The sequence below is a fragment of the Danio rerio genome, chromosome 23 (genome assembly GCF_052040795.2).
Source record: "Danio rerio strain M-AB ecotype USA chromosome 23, GRCz13ab, whole genome shotgun sequence".
Taxonomy (NCBI): domain Eukaryota; kingdom Metazoa; phylum Chordata; class Actinopteri; order Cypriniformes; family Danionidae; genus Danio; species Danio rerio.
The window spans coordinates 44,094,920-44,116,729 of NC_141043.1; the positions used below are offsets into that span (position 1 = coordinate 44,094,920).

The 21,810-nt window shown below is 36.0% G+C and overlaps 1 protein-coding gene across 1 annotated transcript; it reads right to left on the reverse strand.

The window, feature by feature from the left end:
• Positions 1-6,632: 6,632 nt before the first annotated feature.
• On the reverse strand, positions 6,633-17,375 carry mdp1 (magnesium dependent phosphatase 1). Its single transcript, NM_001386482.1, has 6 exons — positions 17,252-17,375; positions 12,139-12,202; positions 11,921-12,028; positions 8,962-9,069; positions 7,087-7,172; positions 6,633-6,995 (listed from the first exon to the last, which is right to left on the reverse strand). Exons 1-6 carry the CDS (start codon positions 17,283-17,285, stop codon positions 6,913-6,915), a joined length of 483 nt encoding a protein of 160 aa, NP_001373411.1. The 5' UTR covers positions 17,286-17,375; the 3' UTR covers positions 6,633-6,912.
• Between the last annotated feature and the right edge of the window lie 4,435 nt (positions 17,376-21,810).

Below are 21,810 nucleotides of genomic sequence, written 5' to 3' on the forward strand. Positions count from 1 at the left end.
ACCCCTCCCCACCGCATCTCTCCTCACTCTTCAGACATGTCGTGCGCACCTTGTCAAACACCAACAAACTACCACCTCTCCTGACAGCTGAGCGGGACTCTGGAAAATAAACCCTGACACTCTGACCAATGTGAGGAGTTTACTCACACGTGACTTGTTTTAGCTCTTTTGGTCCGATTAGAAACTTTGCAGTGTGAAAGCGAACCTCACCAAGAGCAACAATGTAACAATTTGTAATCTCTGTTTCGGAACAACTGAATCGATTCACAGGTGTAAAAGCACCCTTAAATCAAGGTCAACTTGACATTAAATGCTGACATTTAATAATCAGGTATGGCAACCAAAATCCAACATCTGATAGATGTCATAGTGGTAACGTCCACACAACATCAAGCTGTAACATCGTTAGATGTTGGTATTTGGTTGATTTTAGGTTGGATGTTGGATATTGACGTCGACCTGACGTTGGGTTCTGATGTCAACCCTATTTTCATTTCCAAACAAAATGCAACGTCCCCATGATGATGGGGTAGAACGTCAATCTGATGTCATGTTGATGTCCTGTGCCTGCTGGGTATTTTCTGTCCCCCAACACCAACCCTAAATCTAACACACAGGAAACAATTTGCCTGTTTACGTAATGATTAATTCGGTGGGATTTATGCACCAATTTGCTCATGATTTAATAAATGTAGCCACAAGGTCAACAAATACTAGTATAGCCTACTTGTGGTCTCTACAATGGAATGAATACAAGGTGTTTTACAAGGCTTTATTAGGTACACCTTAAGTCTGGGTTGGACCTCATTTTGCCTTCAGAACTGACTTAAGTCTTTGTGGCATACATTAAACAAGGTACTGGAAATATTCCTCAGAGATTTTGCTCCATATTGACATGATAGCATCACGCAGTTGCTGCAGATTTGTCGGCTGCACATCCATGGTGCGAATCTCCCGTTCCACCACATCCCAAAGATGCTCTATTGGATTGTGGTCTGGTGACGGTGGAGGCCATTTGAGAACAGTGTGCTCATTGTCATGTTCAAGAAACCAGTCTGAGATGATTCACGCTTTATGACATGGCGAGTTATCCTGCTGGAATTACCAATCAGAAGATGTGTACACAGTGGTCATAAAGAGATGAACATGGTCAGCAACAATACTCAGGTACGCTGTGGCATTGACACGATACCAAGAAAATATCCCCCACACCATTACACCACCACCACCAGTCTGAACCGTTGATACAAGGCAGGATGGATCCATACTTTCATGTTGTTGACGCCGAATTCCGAATGTCACAGCACAAATCGAGACCCATCAGACCAGTCAACGTTTTTTTCAATCTTAAATTGTCCAGTTTTGGTAAACCTGTGTGAATTGTAGCCTCAGTGTCCTGTTCTTAGGTGACAGGAGTGGCACCCGGTGTGATCTTCTGCTGCTGTAGCCCATCTGCCTCAAGGTTGGACGTGTTGTGTGTTCAGAGATGCTTTTCTGCAGACGTCAGTTGTAACAAGTGGTTATTTGAGTTACTGTCAGCTGGAACCAGTCTGGCCATTCTCCTCTGACCTTTGGCAACAAGGCATTTACGTCCACAGAACTGCCGCTCAGGATATTTTCTCCTTTTCAGACTATTCTTTGTAAACCCTAGAAATGGTTGTGCGTGAAAATCCCAGTAGATCCGCAGTTTCTGACCGTCTGGCACCGACAACCATGCCATGTTCAAAGTCACTTAAATCACCTTTCTTCCATATTCTGATGCAAATACTTATGAAATCAAGTTTTAGTAAATGTAATTATTTTAATGATGATGTAATCCTGTCAGAACTGCTGCAATAACACACCGTGGCTTGTTTAATTTTAATGTATTAGAAATCAGATTATTTCCCAATATCCCAATCTGTGTAGCTTTATAACATCTAGTATTGTACTATAACAGTTCCTCCACCAATACCTGAACACATTCCTAAAAGTTTATCATTCGCAGACCTTTAAAATATGAAACGGTGTCGTCTCCAGTCCGCTATTACAATCCACCGCATCAATTTTTAAGCCACCGTGAATTATTAAACTCATTTTAAGATCTAGCAACTCTCCCAAACTACAGAAAGCGTTGCTGTCTGTATATGACATAAAGCCGCTGTGATGTTGAGGAAAAAAAAATACTAAAGCTCACCTCGCCTTTATTCCACTGTCACTTTGCTTTCTACATGCAGCGCCCGCGAAAACCGAGAAGAAGCAGAGTGGAAGCTTTGGACTTCAGGATGAGAGATCCAGATCAAATGCATCTGTCTCTTGAACTGTATGATGTGCAGCACTTTCTGCTTTTATCTAAACAGGTTGTCAGCGAGACACAGAATCACTTATTCAGAGGAAAGTCGGGATCCGGTAGGTAAAGGCGCAGCACCGTTAATGCCGCCCGCGGCAAAAAAAACGCTATTCAATTATTAGAAAAGGAGGCCATCGGGCTTTTAGACCCTCTGAGACGCAGACCTGACGCTAAATTATTCAGCAAAACACACAAACTGCCACAGAGCGCTAAAATGGGTTTAAAGTATTAAGTAGCTGTACATTGAGGACAGTATATTATCTGCTGTATGTCAAGTATAAGTTTGAAGCTGAAGGCGTTGTCTTCTCTGGTCAAATTCATAGCTATTAATAGGGCTGCGTCCAAAATCACGCTCTAGCATAGTGCACAATTTGAGGGAGCTGCCATTTGTGATGGTGTCCAAAGCATAGTGGAGCTGTCAATCCCACAATAAAGAGTGTACAACTGATGTCAATTGCAGAATGCATCCAAGCTGTTTTAACATAAGGTGCGTTCCAAATGGGATATTTTGACCTCCGAAGGGCACTCAGGATTGAAAAAATGAAGGCAGCTCTATTGAAGTGTCATTCATGACTGAAGTGCTCAAAATTGGCCACTTTGAAGGGCCCTTTGGAATGAAGGATTTAGAAAAATACAACTGATGGATGCTTTAGGCCATGATCCTTGGAGTAGGGAAGTTGTTTGGTGTCAATCACTGCTCTCACCCTCTAATCTCTTACTAGGGGCCCTTTAAAGGGATTAGGGCATAGGGATGAGCCCTTCTTAATGGAACCCACCCATACATAGTATGTTTACTATTGCTCTTAAGCTGCAGTCACACTAGAGTTTGAGCATACGAAATTCTGACGAACATCCCTGCACTCTCAGAAATAAAGGTACGTGAGCTGTCACTGGGGTGGTACCTTTTCAAAAGGTACACATTTGTACTTGGTGTCCATTTTGGTATCTCAAAAGTGTTTATTAGTGCCTAAAGATTTTAAGAGGAACTTTTTTTTGTACTTTTTAGATACTAATATGCACCTTTAAGGTATTAATATGAATCTTTAAGGTACACATTTGTACCTTTTTTAAAAGGTACCACCACAGTGACAGTTCGCGTACCTTTATTTCTGAGAGTGTGTGAAAAGGGGCGGGATTACAAAAGATTTGTCACAACATATCACCCTGCAGCCCAAGACTGGTTACTCACAAAGGTAAGCAGGGCTGAGCCTGGTCAGTACCTGGACTGGAGGTCACATGGGAAAACTAGGCTGCTGTTGGAATTGGTGTTCGAGAGACCAGCAGGGGATGCTCAACCTGTGATCTATGTGAGTCCTAATGACCCAGTATAGTGAAGGGGACACCATCAGTGTGTCAGTCTTTCTGATGAGATGTTAAACTGAGGTCCTGACTCTCTGTGGTCATTAAAAATCTCATGGCACTTTTAAAGAGTAGGGGTGTAACCCTGGTGTCCTGGCCAAATTCATGGCCTCCCAATCATTCTCATCCACTGAATTGGCTCTATTACTGTCTCTCCACTCTCCCTGTAACTGGTGTGTGGTGAACGCAGTTGTCCTGTGGTTGCAGTCACACCATCCAAGTGGATGCTGCAAATTGGTGGTGGTGTGGAAAGACCCCGTGCCTCATAATTGTCAAGCACTTTGGATGTATGGCCATACACAATAAATGCGCTATATAAATACACAGTAATGTGCTAAATAAATGCACAGTACATTACATTTTACATTACTAGATAATTAGACATTAAAAAGCGAGCACTTGCTCTATATTTTAAATTTCTGTACAGAGAGGCCATGTTTTGAGCTTCTATTGGTCTCAAATAATCACGTGATGCGATTTTACAGGTCAGAGTTCAGCAAGCTTGAACTTTTTAACGCTGCAAACTGCGAAACTTGAAAACTTCCATTACATTTTGCAAAACTTTGTGGGTTTTTTTGTTTTTCAAAAACTTTTCCAGGCCTGGAAAATGCCATGTCAAAATTCCATGACTTTTCCAGGTTTTCCATGACCATATCGTCACCTCAGAATTATGAGGTTCCATCTGACATTTTTGTCAAAATTGAGTTATTCACATATTCTTATTAAATGACAACTTATTTTTATGATGTGTGTGTGTATATATAATTCGTTTTTATTTAAAAAATAAAAAATGTTTTTATCTAAAAGTCGAACTCTAGCCTGCATTTCAAATGCACACACAAAAGGACCAATCAGATCAGCTTTGTCATTTCGCCGGACTGCTCCATTGACAGTGGGAAAGACCTAAACGAAATACTAAATCAGTAAAGTCAACTAAAATCACTAAAGTCGACTAAATAAGGCTGCACCAAACTAAATTGAGAAGGAACCTAAAACTGAAAAGATGTAAATGTGTAAATGTGATGATTTAGAAGCATTTTTTGACATTTAGATGAAATGTTAAATTTTACAATGTTTAAAAAGAAAGTTACTTTAAAAATGTAATACGTTAAATGTGAATATTTTTATTTATTTATTTATGTTTGTGTGTGTGTGTGTGTATTTATATATATATATATATATATATATATATATATATATATATATATATATATATATATATATGTATAAATATATTTATATATATATATATATATATATATATATATATATATATATATATATATATAAATATATTTATATATATATATATATAAATATATTTATATATATATATATATAAAATATATAAAATATATAATATATATATATATATATATATATATATATATATATATATATATATGTATGCATATACATATATATATGTGTGTGTGTGTGTGTGTGTGTGTGTGTGTGTGTGTGTAGATTTGCTGATATATGTTTCAGTGTTTACTAAACTCAGTTGCTCATTGTCTGTTTTCTTTTAAAGTCTTTAAATTTGATATTAAACTCTGAAGGGAAAATAATTAAATTTATGGGACATAACTCAATAATTCATATAAAGCATAAAATTCAATAAGTATTACCATATTAATTACATGAAATTAACAGCTGCACTGGATAAAATATTTAGCACAGCATTGTATATTTAATTTGATCAAGAACAAAATATATTGATCCTAAAACATGAAATAAATGTTATAAAAAGCAAAAATGTCACTTTCTCAAGCATCAACCTATTGTTACAACACCAATTTATATACAGTATTTTGTGATTGTATTTCTTGATTAGTCCTTCAATTAATGATCTGCCAGTTAGAACCTTATAATTCCATACGGAAAATGACTTTTTAGAATCAGACGGTTCGATCTGCATTTGCCCTGTTTGTTTTACACTAATCTATGAGAATTGATATTTTTAATAATTTGATAATATTGACAATTTACATTTAGAGTACATTTAGGGTCTCTGTCATGTTAATGTATGAAATAGAACTGTTACACGCATATTGTTTGCTGTATGAAATGCCAAAATTTTGAAGCTCAATATCTCAAAATCATTGAGAATGCAGATTGAACCTTGTAATTCTAAGGTGACGATATGAACCCTGCTGATTATATTTTAATTCTATTACAACAGCGATGCTGTAAAACAAACTATAAAAGTTTGACAGTACGATGCTCACTGGTTTGAGTCCCGGCTGGACCATTTGCATTTCTGTTTGGAGTTTGGATGTTCTCCCCGTGTTAGCGTGGGTTTCCTTCGGGTGCTCTGGTATCCCCCACAGTCCAAAGACATGCGCTATAGGTGAATTGAATGGTCCTACTTTATATTAAGTGTCCTTAACTACTATGTATTTACATCAAAAAATAATTACAATGTACTTACTGTGTTTATAATGTATTTGAGAACACTTGTGGTGCTTTTGAGTTGGGATAGAGGTTGGGTTATGGACAGGTTTGGTGTTGTGGGTAGGTTTAAGGGTGGGTTAAGGTGTAAGGGATGGTCAACAGTGTATTTACAAATGTAGTTACAAAAGTTAATTACAGATGTAATTACATGCATGTATTTAATCAAGCATAAGTACACAGTAAATACATGTATTTACACAATAAGTTCATTGTAACAAACTATTAATTCCTATGTAAGTACATATTAGTTAAGGCCACTTAATATAAAGTGGGACCAATTGAATTAACTAAGTTGGCCGTAGTGTATTAGTGTGTGAATATGATATGACACTCATACTGTATGAGTGTTTCCCAGTAATGGGTTGCGGCTGGAAGAGCATCCGCTGTGTATGACGTATGCTAGAATAGCTGGTGTTTCAGTCTGCTGTGTGCGATCCCTGAAATAGAGACTAAGCTGAAGGAAAATGAATGAATGAAAGAAAGTCACATGAACCATTCACCAGAAGTTTATTGGTAATAGAAAACACTGGCTGTGCATAAACACCATTGGAAGTAAAAATAAGCACAGGTGAATGTCACTTTTTAAAAAATGATGGAGTCAACCAATTTATATATGGCAAACTAATGAACACCTGCATCACGAGTAGACCAAATATTAAAATCTAATAGTTATAAAACATAAATAAATATTTGCAGCAATTGCACTGAAATGTTTAAACAGAAATGACCCGTGAACACGTCAGACTGCTCTGCGAATGGATTCCCCTTCATCACTGCTTCTTGCTGAACTGCTCCAGTGCTGTATTGACTAGATTGCAGGTGATCGCGTTGAAAACCAGCACACAGGTAACACCTGAATCAATAAAGAGAGCAGAAAACAGCCATTCAATCCAGCTTTCATCACACACTTGCAGATCTGTGAAGATGACGACGCGGAGACTCACCGAGCCTGCCGACCTCCACGATGTTCCTTTCCTCGTCATCAAAAAACATCATGTCAGAAAACTGGACGCCGCTGGCAGATTTCAGCCTGGAGACACAACAACAGCAGTCAGAGAAGGTACACAGTACACACACACACACACACACACACACACACTTCAGCCATTTTGTGCCAGACCGCACACCACACACCAGCTGATTGGTGGAGAGGAGACAGTGATGAAGCTAATTGGAATATGGGGATGGTTTGGAGGCCATGATGGACAGAGGCCAGTGGGCAGATGTGGCCAGGATGCTGAGGTTAAACCCCTACTCTTTTCGAAGGGATTTTTAATGACCACAAAGAGTCGGGACCTCGGTTTAACGTCTCATCCGAAAGACGGCGCTCACAGAGCAGTATAGCGTCCCCGTCACTATACCGGGGCATTAGGACCCACACAGACTGCAAGTTGGGCGCCCCCCACTGGCCTCACTAACACCAATTCCGGCAGCAACCTAGCTTTCCCATGTGGTCTCCCATCCAGGGACTGACCTGGCGCAGCCCTGCTTAGCTTCAGTAGGCGACCATGTGAGAGTTGCAGAGAGCTTGCTGCTGGCTACTTACGATCTCAATTTACTCACCGTGCCCAGAACACACCTTGAAAAACGAGGAGATCGAGCGTTTGCTGTTGCTGGTCCTAAACTCTGGAACAGTCTACCCATTCACATTAGACTTTCCTCCTCCATCTCTGTGTTTAAGTCTGTTTTAAAGACCTATATTTTCTCTCGCTTTTAATACTCCTTGATGTTTTATTGCTCTTATCTGTTAAAAGTTTCTTTTATATTCTGCTTCTCTGTTTTTAGCACTCCTATGTACAGCACTTAGGTCAACCTAAGTTGTTTTTAAATGTGCTCTATAAATAAATATTGTATTGTATTGGACATAAGGCATTTGTCTTGTAAACCACCTTAAAGTAACACTTAGGTCATAAGTTGGATTAATTGTGATTTTTAATGATTTCATTAGGACAGTAAGGTCTGACTTTGTTAGACAAAAGTCTTGTCTCTTAACAGAAGTAATGTCCAGTATAGAATATAAAGTCATGCTGCAGTGGAGAAAGAGTTAATATTGTGTCTGACTCCATCATGAGCTTGGAGGACTGCATCCATACATCTCTGCAATGACTCAAATTACTTATTAAGAAAGTCATCTGGAATGGCAAAGAAAGCGTTTACAAGACCTCTAGAGTTCATCAAGACTCTTTAGATTTATCTTCAGTGAATCCTCCTTCATCGTACCCCAGACATGCTCAATAATGTTCCTATATGGTGAATGGGCTGGCCAATCCTGGAGCACCTTGACCTCCTTTGCTTTCAGGAGCTTTGATGTGGAGGCTGAAGTATGAGAAGGAGCGCTATCCTGCTGGAGAATTTGCCCTCTCCTGTGGTTTGTATTGTAATAGGCAGCACAACTGTCTTGATACCTCAGGCTGTTGATGTTTTCATCCACTCTGCAGATCTCTCACACACCCCAATACTGAATGACCTCAAACCATGATTTTCCCTACACCAAAATTGACTGATTCCTTTGTAAATCTTGGGTCTGTGTGGGTTCAAATAGGTCTTCTGCAGTATTTGTGATGATTGGGATGCAGTTCAACAGATGATTCATGGGAAAAATTGACCTTCTGCCACTTTTCCAAATAATGTACTAGAAGTCAAGTAATTATTTGTTGCTCTTACAACTGGGATCCACAACAAGACTTTTGTCAGATAGCGTATGTATTATAAACAAATTTTAACTAGAGGTAGGGGAAACAAAAAAGATTCCCACCAGAAAGTATGCATGGTGCCACAAAGTCAAGATTGTTTATACAAAAAAAAAATCAGCTATGTACCTTTTAAAGTGAGTGACCTTTGACCCCGGGTAGATCTCCTTGAATGAGATGTATTGGTCGAGATTATATAGTGACAGTAGTTGATTGGCTCCTTCAGTCTCACTGGTCCTTTAAGAAACAGAAAAAAAGGCTAACATTAATATTTTACATATATATATACATTAGATGTCGCCTACTTTGTAGTTGTCTATTCGAAGGAATGCGTCAATAGAGCCGCCATTTTAGTACAGGGTAGTGCTCCTTTGAAATGAATGTGGGACCAAGATGCAGTGAAGGACTGGCCATTCTGGGGCCAGAGATATATTCATTCATTTTTTACGTAGCGGATGCCCTTTCAGCTGCAACCCATCTCTGAGAAGCATCCACACACACATTCACACACACACTCATACATTACGGGCAATTTAGTCTACCCAATTCACCTGTACCGCATGTCTTTGGACTGTGGGGGAAACCGGAGCACCCGGAGGAAACCCACGTGAAGGCAGGGAGAACATGCAAACTCCACACAGCCGAGGTTCATGCAAACGCCAACTGAGCCGAGGTTCGACCCAGCGACCTTCTCGCTGTGAGGCGACAGCACTACCTACTGCGCCACTGCCTCGCCCGCCAGAGATATATACATATATCTATGATCGGGAGTTTTCCTGGTGGTCAGTATGAAATTATTTTTTTAAATTACGAAAATTATAATATGTACATCACTTTTCTACATAGATGGATGTGTTCTCATGGGCAATGCAGACAAAGAGTGAGTGTTTGTGTGCATGGAAATGTATTATCCTCCCTCCCTGTTAAATTTGATCTAATCCATGTCCTGAAACACACTCCCTCTCCTGCTTTCACTTCTCACTGAAACGGAGGAAGCGATTTCTTTGTAAATGAATCTTATGATATCGTTATGATATTGTTCTTGTTATGAGCGCCTTTCTTTTAGCTGACAATAATACAAGTTTCTGGCATGGCAGCATCTTGTTATCATATTTCATTTACATTGTTTGCTTATTTTATTCAACCAAACTAGCATAAGCCTTGAATTTAGTGCAAGATTACATTAGAAACATTAAAACACTACTGTATATATGGATTGCAGTACACCCCCAAAATACACAATAATTTTAAAGGGATACTTCATCCAAAATTCTGTCAGGATTTACAAACTCTACACTTGCCAGAAACTGGTTTGAGTTTCTTCTGTTAAACACAAAAGGAGATATTTTGAAGGATGATGGAAACTTGTAACCATTGACTATCATCGTGTTTGGTTTTTCCCATCATAAAGAAAGACATAAAGGTTTGGAACCACTTCAGGGTGAGTAAATTTTCATTTTTGGGCGAACTTTCCTTTTAATACTTTGCCTATCTGCCTATTTTTCAGAAAGCAGTTTTCATTTAAAACATACGATTTAGGGTGAATTACAGGTCAGATTAAGTATGTCTGTTGTTTAATTTTTACATAATTGTATAATGCTGTAAGATGGTGCTCCAGTCAAGTTTTTAACAGCAGATGGCGCTCTAGTCAAGTTAAGTCTAGTCATCTGCTGTTAAAAGTTGTCTGGAGCGCCATTTGCTGCTAAAAACCAGTCTAGAGGACCATCTGCTGCTAGGCTAGTCTTTAGCAGCAGACGACGCTTTAGACTAGTTTTTAACAGCAGCTGATGCTCTAGTAAAATAAATAACAGCAGACAGCACTCTAGTTTATTTTAATGCAGCAGATGGCGCTCTAAGCTAGTTTTAAAAGCAGACGGTGGTGCACTAGGCTAGTTTTAACAGCAGATGGTGCTCTGTGCTAGTTTTAACAGCAGACAGTGCTCTAGGCTAGTTTTAACAGCAGATGTCGCTCTAGGCAAGTTTGAACAGCAGATGGTGCTCTAGGCTAGTTTTAACAGCAGATGGCGCTCTGGGCAAGTTTGAACAGCAGATGGTTCTCAAGGCTAGTTTTAACAGCAGATGGCGCTCTAGGCTAGTTTTAACAGCAGACGGTGCTCTAGGCTAGTTTAACAGCAGACGGTGCTCTAGGCTAGTTTTAACAGCAGGCGGTGCTCTAGGCTAGTTTTAACACCAGATGGTGCTCTAGGCTAGTTTTAACAGCAGACAGTGCTCTAGGCTAGTTTTAACAGCAGACAGTGCTGTAGGCTAGTTTTAAAACCAGATGGTGCTCTAGGCTAGTTTTAACAGCAGACAGTGCTCTTGGTTAGTTTTAACAGCAGATAGTGCTCTAGGCTAGTTTTAACAGCAGGCGGTACTCTAGGCTAGTTTTAACAGCAGATGGCGCTCAAGGCTAGTTTTAACAGCAGACAGTGCTCTAGGCTAGTTTTAACAGCAGATGGCGCTCTGGACTAGTTAAGCACCAAATGACACTCTAGGTATGTTTTCAACAGCAGATGGTGCTCTAGGCTAGTTTTAACAGCAGACAGTGCTCTAGGCTAGTTTTAGCAGCAGATGGCACTCTAGGCTAGTTTTAACAGCAGATGTCGCTCTAGGCTAGTTTTAACAGCAGACGGTGCTCTAGGGTAGTTTTAATAGCAGACGGCTCCCTAGGCTAGTTTTTAGCAGCAAATGACACTCTAAGTGCGTTTTCAACAGCAGACGATGCTCTAGGCTAGTCATGTAAGTTGGCTTTTACATCACAGTTTTACAGTAATGTAAACATAGCTCACTATAAACACTCGTTACTCGCTTGAACCATTTCTAACTTTATTCATGGTTATTTTAGGTTCGAGTGGTATTTGTAAGGAATTGGATTCAAACAAAGTACAGTGGTTTGTAAAGCATACAGTGCCATCTGCTGTTAAAAAATAACATCACAATCCACTGCAGGACAGAATAGCGATGAATTTAGAAAATCTCTGAATCAATATAGAATTAATTTTGCACAAAAGCTCTAATATTTATCTGATTAAGATCATCACAATCATCATTTCACAATGATTGTCACAATGTTCAACAGAAATCATACCGTGATGCGATGCCGATCTTGTAGCCTTGACTATGGAGTGAGCGCAGGATCTTTTCTGTATCATGATAAATGGGAACTTTTTCACGTCTGGAATCCTTCACTATGCCCCTGGAAGAGCAGAAGACAGGTTCATGTGAAAGCAAAAAAGAACCAACAACCAGGTAAACAACTTCAAATATTTTAAATGAAAACAAACACAAGAGCTGAAAAAAACATACTCGTCATCGATGTGAAATGGCGCTTGGACGTGAGTGTCAACCCAGAATGGCCAGAGTGTGTAATCTGTTTAAAACCAAGAAATTAATTATATATACATGTTGGTATGCCTATTACAACAAGGATAGAAATACATAAAAGTATTTCGCCTATACACAGTTGAAGTCAGAATTATTAGCCCCCCTTTGAATTATTTTTTCTTTTTTAAATATTTCCCAAATTATGTTTAACAGAGCAATGAAATTTTCACAGTATGTCCGATAATATTTTTTTCTTCTGGAGAAAATTTTACTTGTTTTATTTTGGCTAGAATAAAAGCAGTTTTACATTTTTTGAAACCCATTTTAAGGTCAAAATTATAAGCTTTATAGCCTTTAAGCTATATATTTTTTTCGATAGTCAACAGAACAAACCATCATTATACATAGAACAGTGGGTCTCAAACTTTTTTCATCAAGTACCACCTCAGAAAAAAATTGTCTCTCCAAGTACCACCAAAATGAACAATATTGAAATACAGTGGCCCAGTAAAGCAGCTACAACCCTGCACAGTTAAAAAAACGTGGCAGATTACCTCAGAAATATAGGCTATATGCCATATGGCATATTATATACATCATTTTTAATAAATTTTGAAATATGTGTAGCATGTACATGACATATTTCATTCCTCCATGTACCACTAGAAGGAAGCCTGCGTACCACTAGTGGTACACGTACCACAGTTTGAGAACCACTGACATAGAATATTATATATAGAACTGCCTTGAAAAAATATCTAGTAAAATATTATTTACTTTCAACATGTCAAAGATAAAATAAATCAGTTATTAGAGATATATATTTTGCTATTTGAAATACAGGGCAGGAAACCTAACTAAAGACCACAATATTAGGACTGTGGGTTCTCATAATGTAGGTCAAACCAACACACAAATGCAATGTCCTCATTACTCACATTCTCACTGTTATACCTATGTCATACCCATGTCGTTATACAAATTAGCATTCTGATACGTCACTTGGGTTTTTGTGTTTTGGGAGCACCCATAGATGTAATGATTTATTACTGTATATTTTAGACAGTATATTCTCTCCTCTTCCCCTAAGTTTACCCCTAAACCCAAACCTCTCAGAAAACATTCTGCAGTTTTACATTTTCTAAACACTTCATCCTCCAGGATTTATGAGCAGCCAATCACATGCATTTCAAATTATAGGTTGCATTTTAAGTTTGGGGAACTTCCATTTAAAAGAAGTGAAACGAATCACTTCAAATAACAAGGCTGCTCTACAAATCCATTTGCATAGTGAAACCGAACTGAGAGGTAGGCTTTTCTTTGTGCTTTATTTTGATCTGTCATATCTGAATGTGACATTGGTATCACAAGCATATCCAAAGCTCCTTTTTAGTTCACTGTGTTTATTATCCCGTTTATCATCCAGTTTAGGGAAACTAAAATTGCAGCAAGGTGCTGTCCATGTACACATTAACAAAATATTACCACACAACATACAATACATCACTTTTTAGGTGCTTCTCCCTCCCTGCTGGTCTCATTTAATGACCCAATGGCCACCATTATAAAAGAAATTCTAAATCTATTTGTCCTGCAAATAGGAACTCTAAAACGAAGTCCTGATGGCAACTGCTGAAACACAGTAGGGTTGGGCGATGTCAATTAATTTGGCATCGTACGATGTCTAACGTGAAGCATTGCGATGGACGATGGCATCGTCGTCATAGGCGGAGGTGAATTAATTATTTATGAATAATTAATTAATTCATAACTAATTAATTATTTGTAGCCTACCCTTTCAACTACCTGACCCGCATGGTTATTGTTTCACCCATAAATAAATCATAAATAAATAAAGATATAAGTTACATAGAAATTACCACCTGTCAGTCACTTTTTACAAGGGAGGTTGGTCGGTAAAAAAGGAGCACAACCAACAATATCTGAGGTTTTCACTAAAATTACTAAGTACAAGTGTAAAAGTGAAAGACTGAAGCAGTGTACTGAGGCTGTGACACGTTACCTAATAGATTCAAAAGACGGAAGTGTCGTAAGACAGAGACAAGATTAATTAAATATCACGTTTAACAACTATAGTGAGACGCAATCCAGCAGTACAATGTCCAAACCAGTTTCAGTGTAGCATAGAAGATTTTTTTACGCTTAGTGACATTTAAAGGCCAAACTAGGTTAATTAGGTTAACTAGGCAGGTTAGGGTAATTAGGCAAGTTATTGTTTGAAATAAAACAAATAAGACTTTCGCCAGATGAAAAAATATTATCAGACATACTGTGAAAATTTCTTTGCTTTGTTAAACATAATTTGGGAAATATTTAAAACATTTACATTTACATTTAGTCATTTAGCAGACGCTTTCATCCAAAACGACTTACAAATGAGGACAAGGAAGCAATTTACACAACTATAAGAGCAACAATGAATAAGTGCGGTAGACAAGTTTCAGGTGTGTAAAGTATAAATAGCAAAGCATTATTCATTCATTCATCCATTTTCTTGTCGGCTTAGTCCCTTTATTAATCCGGGGTCGCCACAGCAGAATGAACCGCCAACTTATCCAGCAAGTTTTTTTTTACGCAGCTTATGCCCTTCCAGCCGCAACCCATCTCTGGGAAACATCCACACACACACACACACACACACACACACACACACACACACACACACACACACACACACACATACACTACGGACAATTTAGCCTACCCAATTCACTTGTAGCGCATGTCTTTGAACTGTGGGGGAAACTGGAGCACCCGAAGGAAACCCCCGGGAGAACATGCAAACTCCACACAGAAACGCCAACTGAGCCGAGGTTCGAACCAGCGACCTTCTTGCTGTGAGGCGACAGCACAACCTACTGCGCCACTGCCTCGCCAGCGAAGCATTAGTAATTTTTTTTTTTTTGTAGTACAGTTAGCGGTGGAGCCAGAGAGGCAACTGCAGATTAGGAACACTAAAACTAGTTCAAACAGGGGCTAATAATTCTGACTTCAACTGTATATAATATAAACATATATAAACAATATAATATATAATATAAGCTATATAAACATAATTCACAAGCCTCTATTGTAATGTCTGAGTACAACTGTAAACACAAACTTTAAAAACGGAGGTCAATTTGCTATTAATTTCAGTTTAGGCATTTTTGATTCTTTAACATTTATAATATTTTGGAACAGTAAACATGTCAGGCTAAATAATTAAAATAAATCACTGACTTCTGCTCTCTTCATTAGTTTCTTTACAACACATAAAACCAAACACTTCAAAACATTTTAACATAAACCTTAGGTACATTATAACTGAACATTTCTGTTGTTTTAAAAAAGGGACTTTTCCAAACCGTGGTAAACCTTGGAACTGGTTATCACCCCATCACTACACCCATCAGGAAACAAGTCACAAATCTTACATCATCTCAGGTATACTCTCATCTCATATACTTCGAGCACACAATATTATGTCAAATTTCTGCCCTTTCTATACAAGATAAAAAATTGCCCATCTATGTTTTACATAAATCATTTTTAAGTATAAGAAAGTGTAGAGTTATTTATTAAAATAATATAATTTATTAAGAATTTTTATATAAATACCCATTACATTTGGCATCAGCCACCTGTCATATTGTATATTCTGTCCACATTATACAAAATGCATTTACAGATATTATACAAAACACATAAGGAAGTGGTTAAAGAGGCGTAACGAGCCTAATATACAGTGTAAGTATGTATGTATGTATGTATGTGTGTATATACACACACAGTTTAAGTCAGAATGATTAGCCCCCTGTTTATTTTTCCCCAATTTCACTTTAGCATAGAGAAGATTTTTTCAACACATTGCTAAACAATAGTTTTAATAACTCACCTCTAATAACTGATTTATTTATTTTTTGCCATGATGACAGTAGATAATATTTAACTAGACATTTTTCAAGACACTTCTATACAGCTTAGTGACATTTAAAGGTCAAACTAGGTTAATTAGGTTAACTAAACAGGTTAGGGTAATTAGGCAAGTTATTTTATAACAATGGTTTGTTCTGTAGACAATCGAAAAACAAATGTATAGCTTAAAGGGGCTGATAATTTTGTCTTTAAAATGGTGTTTAAAAAATTAAAACTGCTTTTATTCTAGCCAAAATAAAAACAAACAAGACTTTCTCCAGAAGAAAAAATATTATCAGACATACTGTGAAAATTCCCTTGCTCTGTTAAACATCATTTGGAAAATATATTTAAAAAAGAAAAACTAATTCAAACAGGGGCTAATAATTCTGACTTTAACTGTATATAATACAAAAATAACTCACAAGCCTCTATTGTAATGTCTGAGTACAACTGTAAACACAAACTTTGAAAACTGAGGTCAATTGCTATTAATTTCAGTTTAGGCATTTTTGATTCTTTAACATTTATAATATTTTGGAACAGTAAACATGTAAGTCTAAATAATTAAAATAAATTACTGACTTATGCTCTCTTTATTAGTTTCTTTACAACACATAAAACCAAACACTTCAAAAAACCTTTATATATACATTAGGAACGGTATAACTGAACATTTCTATTGTTTTAAAACCCTGACTTTTCCAAACTGAGGTAAAGCTTGGAACTGGTTATCACCCCATCACTACACCCATCAGGAAACAAGTCACAAATCTTACATCATCTCATGTATGATCTCATCTCATATATTTAGGGCACAAAATTATCTGTTAAAATTCTGCCCTGGCTATACAAGGTTAAAAATGCTCAATACATCTTTACTACGAATCCTTATAATTATAAGAAAGTGACATGGTCACTAATAGAGTAATTTAATATTAATGTATTATATAAATACACTTGGCATCAGCCACCTGTCATATTGTATATACTGTCCACATTAAACAAAATACATTTACAGACATTATACAAAACACATAAAGAAGTGGTTAAAGAGGCATAACGTCTATTAGTCATAAGTCTAATAAACATATAATATATACATAACTCACAAGCCGCAAAGTACAATTCATATACAGTCAGAGTACAACTTTAAACAAGAACTTTGAAAACTTACCAAGGTCGAACACTATTAATTTCGGCTTAGACATCTTTGAATAGACACTGACAAGACAAACTTCAGGACACAAATGAATCTCATGTACAGGCTACAGAACAGATCGCTTTCGCTTACCGGTAAAGCGGAAGTAGCGTCATGACGTCATCAACGCGTATGAGGTATGGCTTTCGGTTCTTTAAAGGGGTAGTTCACACAAACTGGAAAATTGTTATTAATTTACTCACAATCAGGTGAGGAATACAAATTGTACGTGGCTTATTACTTTAGCTGATCATTGGAGAGTATAGTTGGATGAATCTCGTGCTTGCTGCATCGCAATGCAAGTCAGTAGTAACGGTTAAACGGTTTTTAAGACTAAAAATAAACATATCGATGACAATAATAATCAATAGGCACCATGGCTCCTGACTATCAGTGCGAAGGGTGACAACCTTTTTGAACACCTCCCTGTCCATCACCCTGCAGATTACGCCATTTTACAGAAAGTAAGTTTGTATTATTCACATTTCACTCTCTAAATTCATGGATATTGAGAGTACTTGCACATTTTGTAATATACATGAGGAAGACTTATCTCATCTTTTCTATAACTGTGATGCCTCTCTTAAATTTTGGAATGATGTTAGTGATGTGTTATTTTGGCAAAGAAATGTTAATTACAGGCTATCTTTAAAAGATGTGATTTGCACTTTTTCACACACAAAAAGAACATTCGAGTATGTTGTTAACTTCTACATTTTACAAGGTAAATATTTTATACATAAACAGAAATTTGCGAAATGTATACCAAAATGTTATATTTTTTTATTAGAAATGGAAAATCTGAAAAAGTCTCTAATGCAAATTAAAAACAAAAAGAATGATTTAATGTTAGATTTCAGGAAGGATTTTTTTTCTAGTTCTGATCCCCCGCTGTAGTCGATGATTGTATCCTAAGTTATTATTTTAGTTTATATGTATTGAAGTATTTTATAATATTTTTATTTTTTATCTTATTTATTAATTAATTTCTTTTGCAATTTTTTATTAATTTTTTTCTCCTGTTATATATTTACTTCATTATTTTTGGTTGTTGTAACTATAGTAATGTTTATGGATATAACATATATCTGAATAATTGTATTTTTACTTTATGTAATGTTTCAAAACTAAAATAAAAAAATATATATTCATATTTCACTCTTCATGAATGCGAAATGTTACCTGTTAGCAGCGTTTTTCTGTAGCATGTTATGCAAAAAGCCTGTTTACAGAGATTTACTGATATACTTTCACTCTACTTTCACATTATATCATCAGTCAGGTGTTTGAATTGTTATGTGAACAAATAGTTAGTTAGTTAGTTAGTTAACGGTAACACTTTACAATAAGGTTCATTAGTTAATGCATTTACTAAATGAACTAATCATGAACAACACATGTACAGCATTTATTAATCATAATTGAACATTTACTAATGCATTATTAACATCCAAGTCCATGCTTGTTAACATTAGTTAATGCATGAGTTAACATGAACTAACAATGAACTACTGTATTTTCATTAACTAACGTTAACTTGCATGAACAAATACAGTAGTAATTGTATTGTTCATTGTTTGTTCATGTTCGTAAATGCATTAATTAACATTAACTAATGAACCTTATTGTAAAGTGTGACCTAGTTAACTTTATTTGTCCCTGTAGGGAGATTTCATTTGCAGCATACACTCACAGATACTTCTTACATTTCACATTTGGCATTTAAATTAATAAATCATTTAAAAACCTAAAGTATGTTACCCCTGCTCTAAATAGATAACCAGTTTACTGGCCATCAACTGCTACTGAGAGGAGGAATTTAAAAACTTAATTTCTTGAGGTGTAAACAGTGGTGGAAAGAGTACTGAAAAAAATCATACTTAATACCATTACTTGCCTAAAAATGTACTGCAAGTAGAGTAAAAGTATCTGTTGTAAATATGACTCAAAGTATGAGTAAAAAGTAGCCCATTCAAAGGTACTCAAAAGTAGTGAGTATTACGCTGTTAAAAAGCTGATGCATTTACTTCTGATTTGTGCATGCGTACCAGAGTTATTGCCCAAGACGTTAATATTAGGTTAGATTTAGGTTGTGATGTCAAGTGACCAAAATTCAATGTCTAGACAGTGTCTAATGATAACATAATTTTGATGTCCAATATTGTCACCAAATGACGTTGATATTTGGTTGATTTTAGGTTGTTAGAAAGTGACCAAGAGCCAACATTGAGCCAACATCTTAAACTAACGTCATATTGATGTCAAATACTGACATTTATTCATCAGGTGTGGAAACCAAAATCCAACATCTGATAGACGTCATAGTGGTACGTTAATGTCCACACAACGTCAATCTGTAACATCATCAGACGTTAGGTTGGACGCTGGACATTGACCTGGCGTTGAGTTCTGACGCCAACCCGATTTTAATTTCCAAAGGCCAGTTCAGTCATCATATAGTAAACATCCGCCATCTTCTCATCAGTGGCATGTACAAAATGGGTCAAGGCGTGTAAAGATTTTGGACATTTTCTTTAACACTTTTAATGCTTCCAAACAGTTTGCTGCGATTATAAATCACTCATGTCTTGAGGTAGTACATTATGGTGCGATTTACCTTCTATGTGGGATTTGATTGGACAGAATCACAGGACTGATTCTTCTAATCCCCATATACAGGAAAAAATTAAGTAGGGACTGCGGAATGAAGGAAAGTCGTGAAGTAAAAGTATCGATACTAAACTAAAAATGTACTGAAGGGAAAGTAAAAGTACACATTTATATAACTACTTAGTGAATTACAATTCCTGAGAAAAACTACTCAATTACAGTAACTTGAGTATTTGTAATTAGTTACTTTACACCACTGGGTATAAATAATCATTTTGTCCAATTAACACATCATTATTATATGCAAGGATGGGCAGTATTTTAAAGCACTAGAGTTTCGTATTAATTAACTAGTTTAACTAGTATTAAACTATTATTTATTAAATAGATACTAGTATCTAATGAAAAGGTACTAGTGCCAATTAAATATATTAGTTTCTAATGAATAAGTATAGTATCTAATTAATAAGCATAGTACCTTATGATTAACTACAAGTACATAAAAATATGTACTAGTCCCAGCTGGATTACACACTAGTCAAAGCTGAATAGTTGATATCTCAATGACAGATTCTATAGAAATCAATGGGAAAAAAATATTAGTAACAACAGAATAGTTATTAGTCACTATTAAAATAAATATCAGTAATAAGTGAGAACTAGTACCATACCAGTACCAAATGAAAAAGTACTAGTATCTAATAAATAAGTACTAGTATCTAATGAATGCACATAGAATCTAATAAATAGGTACTAGTATCTAATGAATGAGTACTAGTGTCTAATAAAAAGGACCAGTGTCTAATGAGTAAACACTAGTATCTTTTTAAAGAGCACTATTGTCTAAAGACTAGGCACTAGTATCCAATGAATATTCACTAGTATCTAATGAATAAGCACTAGTATCTAATGAATAAGCACTAGCACTAGTACTTAATGGAAAAGATACTGGTATCTAAAAAATAAGCACTAGTAACATGAAAATAGATACTAGTACGGGCTATAGATTAAATGCCAAAATAGCTTGCCGTAAGTATTTAAGATACTTGTATTTCAAATACAAAATAGTATTTTCTCATTTGTATTTGGTAGGGCTGATGAAAATGGCTTAATATTTGTATCAAAATACTTTAGTGTGTTGTATTTTTAAAATACTTTGTAAGAAGTGTACAGGATGAAGTCATAAAAATGCGGCTTATTTGCCTAGACTTGAGATTAGAACAGAAAATGTGTTTATATTAAAGAATTTCCAGTATTTCATTTACAGAATTAAATTTCCAGTATAGTTAATAAAGAGGAAAGATGTCTGCCTAAAGATGGTCAAAGTGGGAGAATATATGAAATATTATATATAATTTAATAATACAGAAATTCAGTCTATACAGACTAGTCAAAAACCCCTGACTCTGCTTATACGCCACCAGCAGAAGATAAATATGAAGAGTTTATGTTTTAGGACTTTTGAGATATGTTTGTATGCTGTGCATTGAAGAAATGATGTGAAAATTACTTATGGAAAATGACTAAAACTGGAGTTTTTTAGTTTTGCAGAAATCATATACATTGAGTATGCCTGTTAAAGAGTTCAACTGCAATAAAATATTTATGAAAAATTCTGTGAAAAAAATAATTATATATATATATATATATATATATATATATATATATATATATATATATATTATATATATATATATATATATATATATATATATATATATATATATATATATATATATATATATACATACACACACACACATATATGCAGTTGAAGTCAGAATTATTAGCCCCCCTTTGAATTTTCTTTTTCTTTTTTAAATATTTCCCAAACTATGTTTAACAGAGCAAGGAAATTTTCACAGTATGTCTGAAAATATTTTTTTCTTTTGGAGAAAGTCTTATTTGTTTTGTTTCGGCTAGAA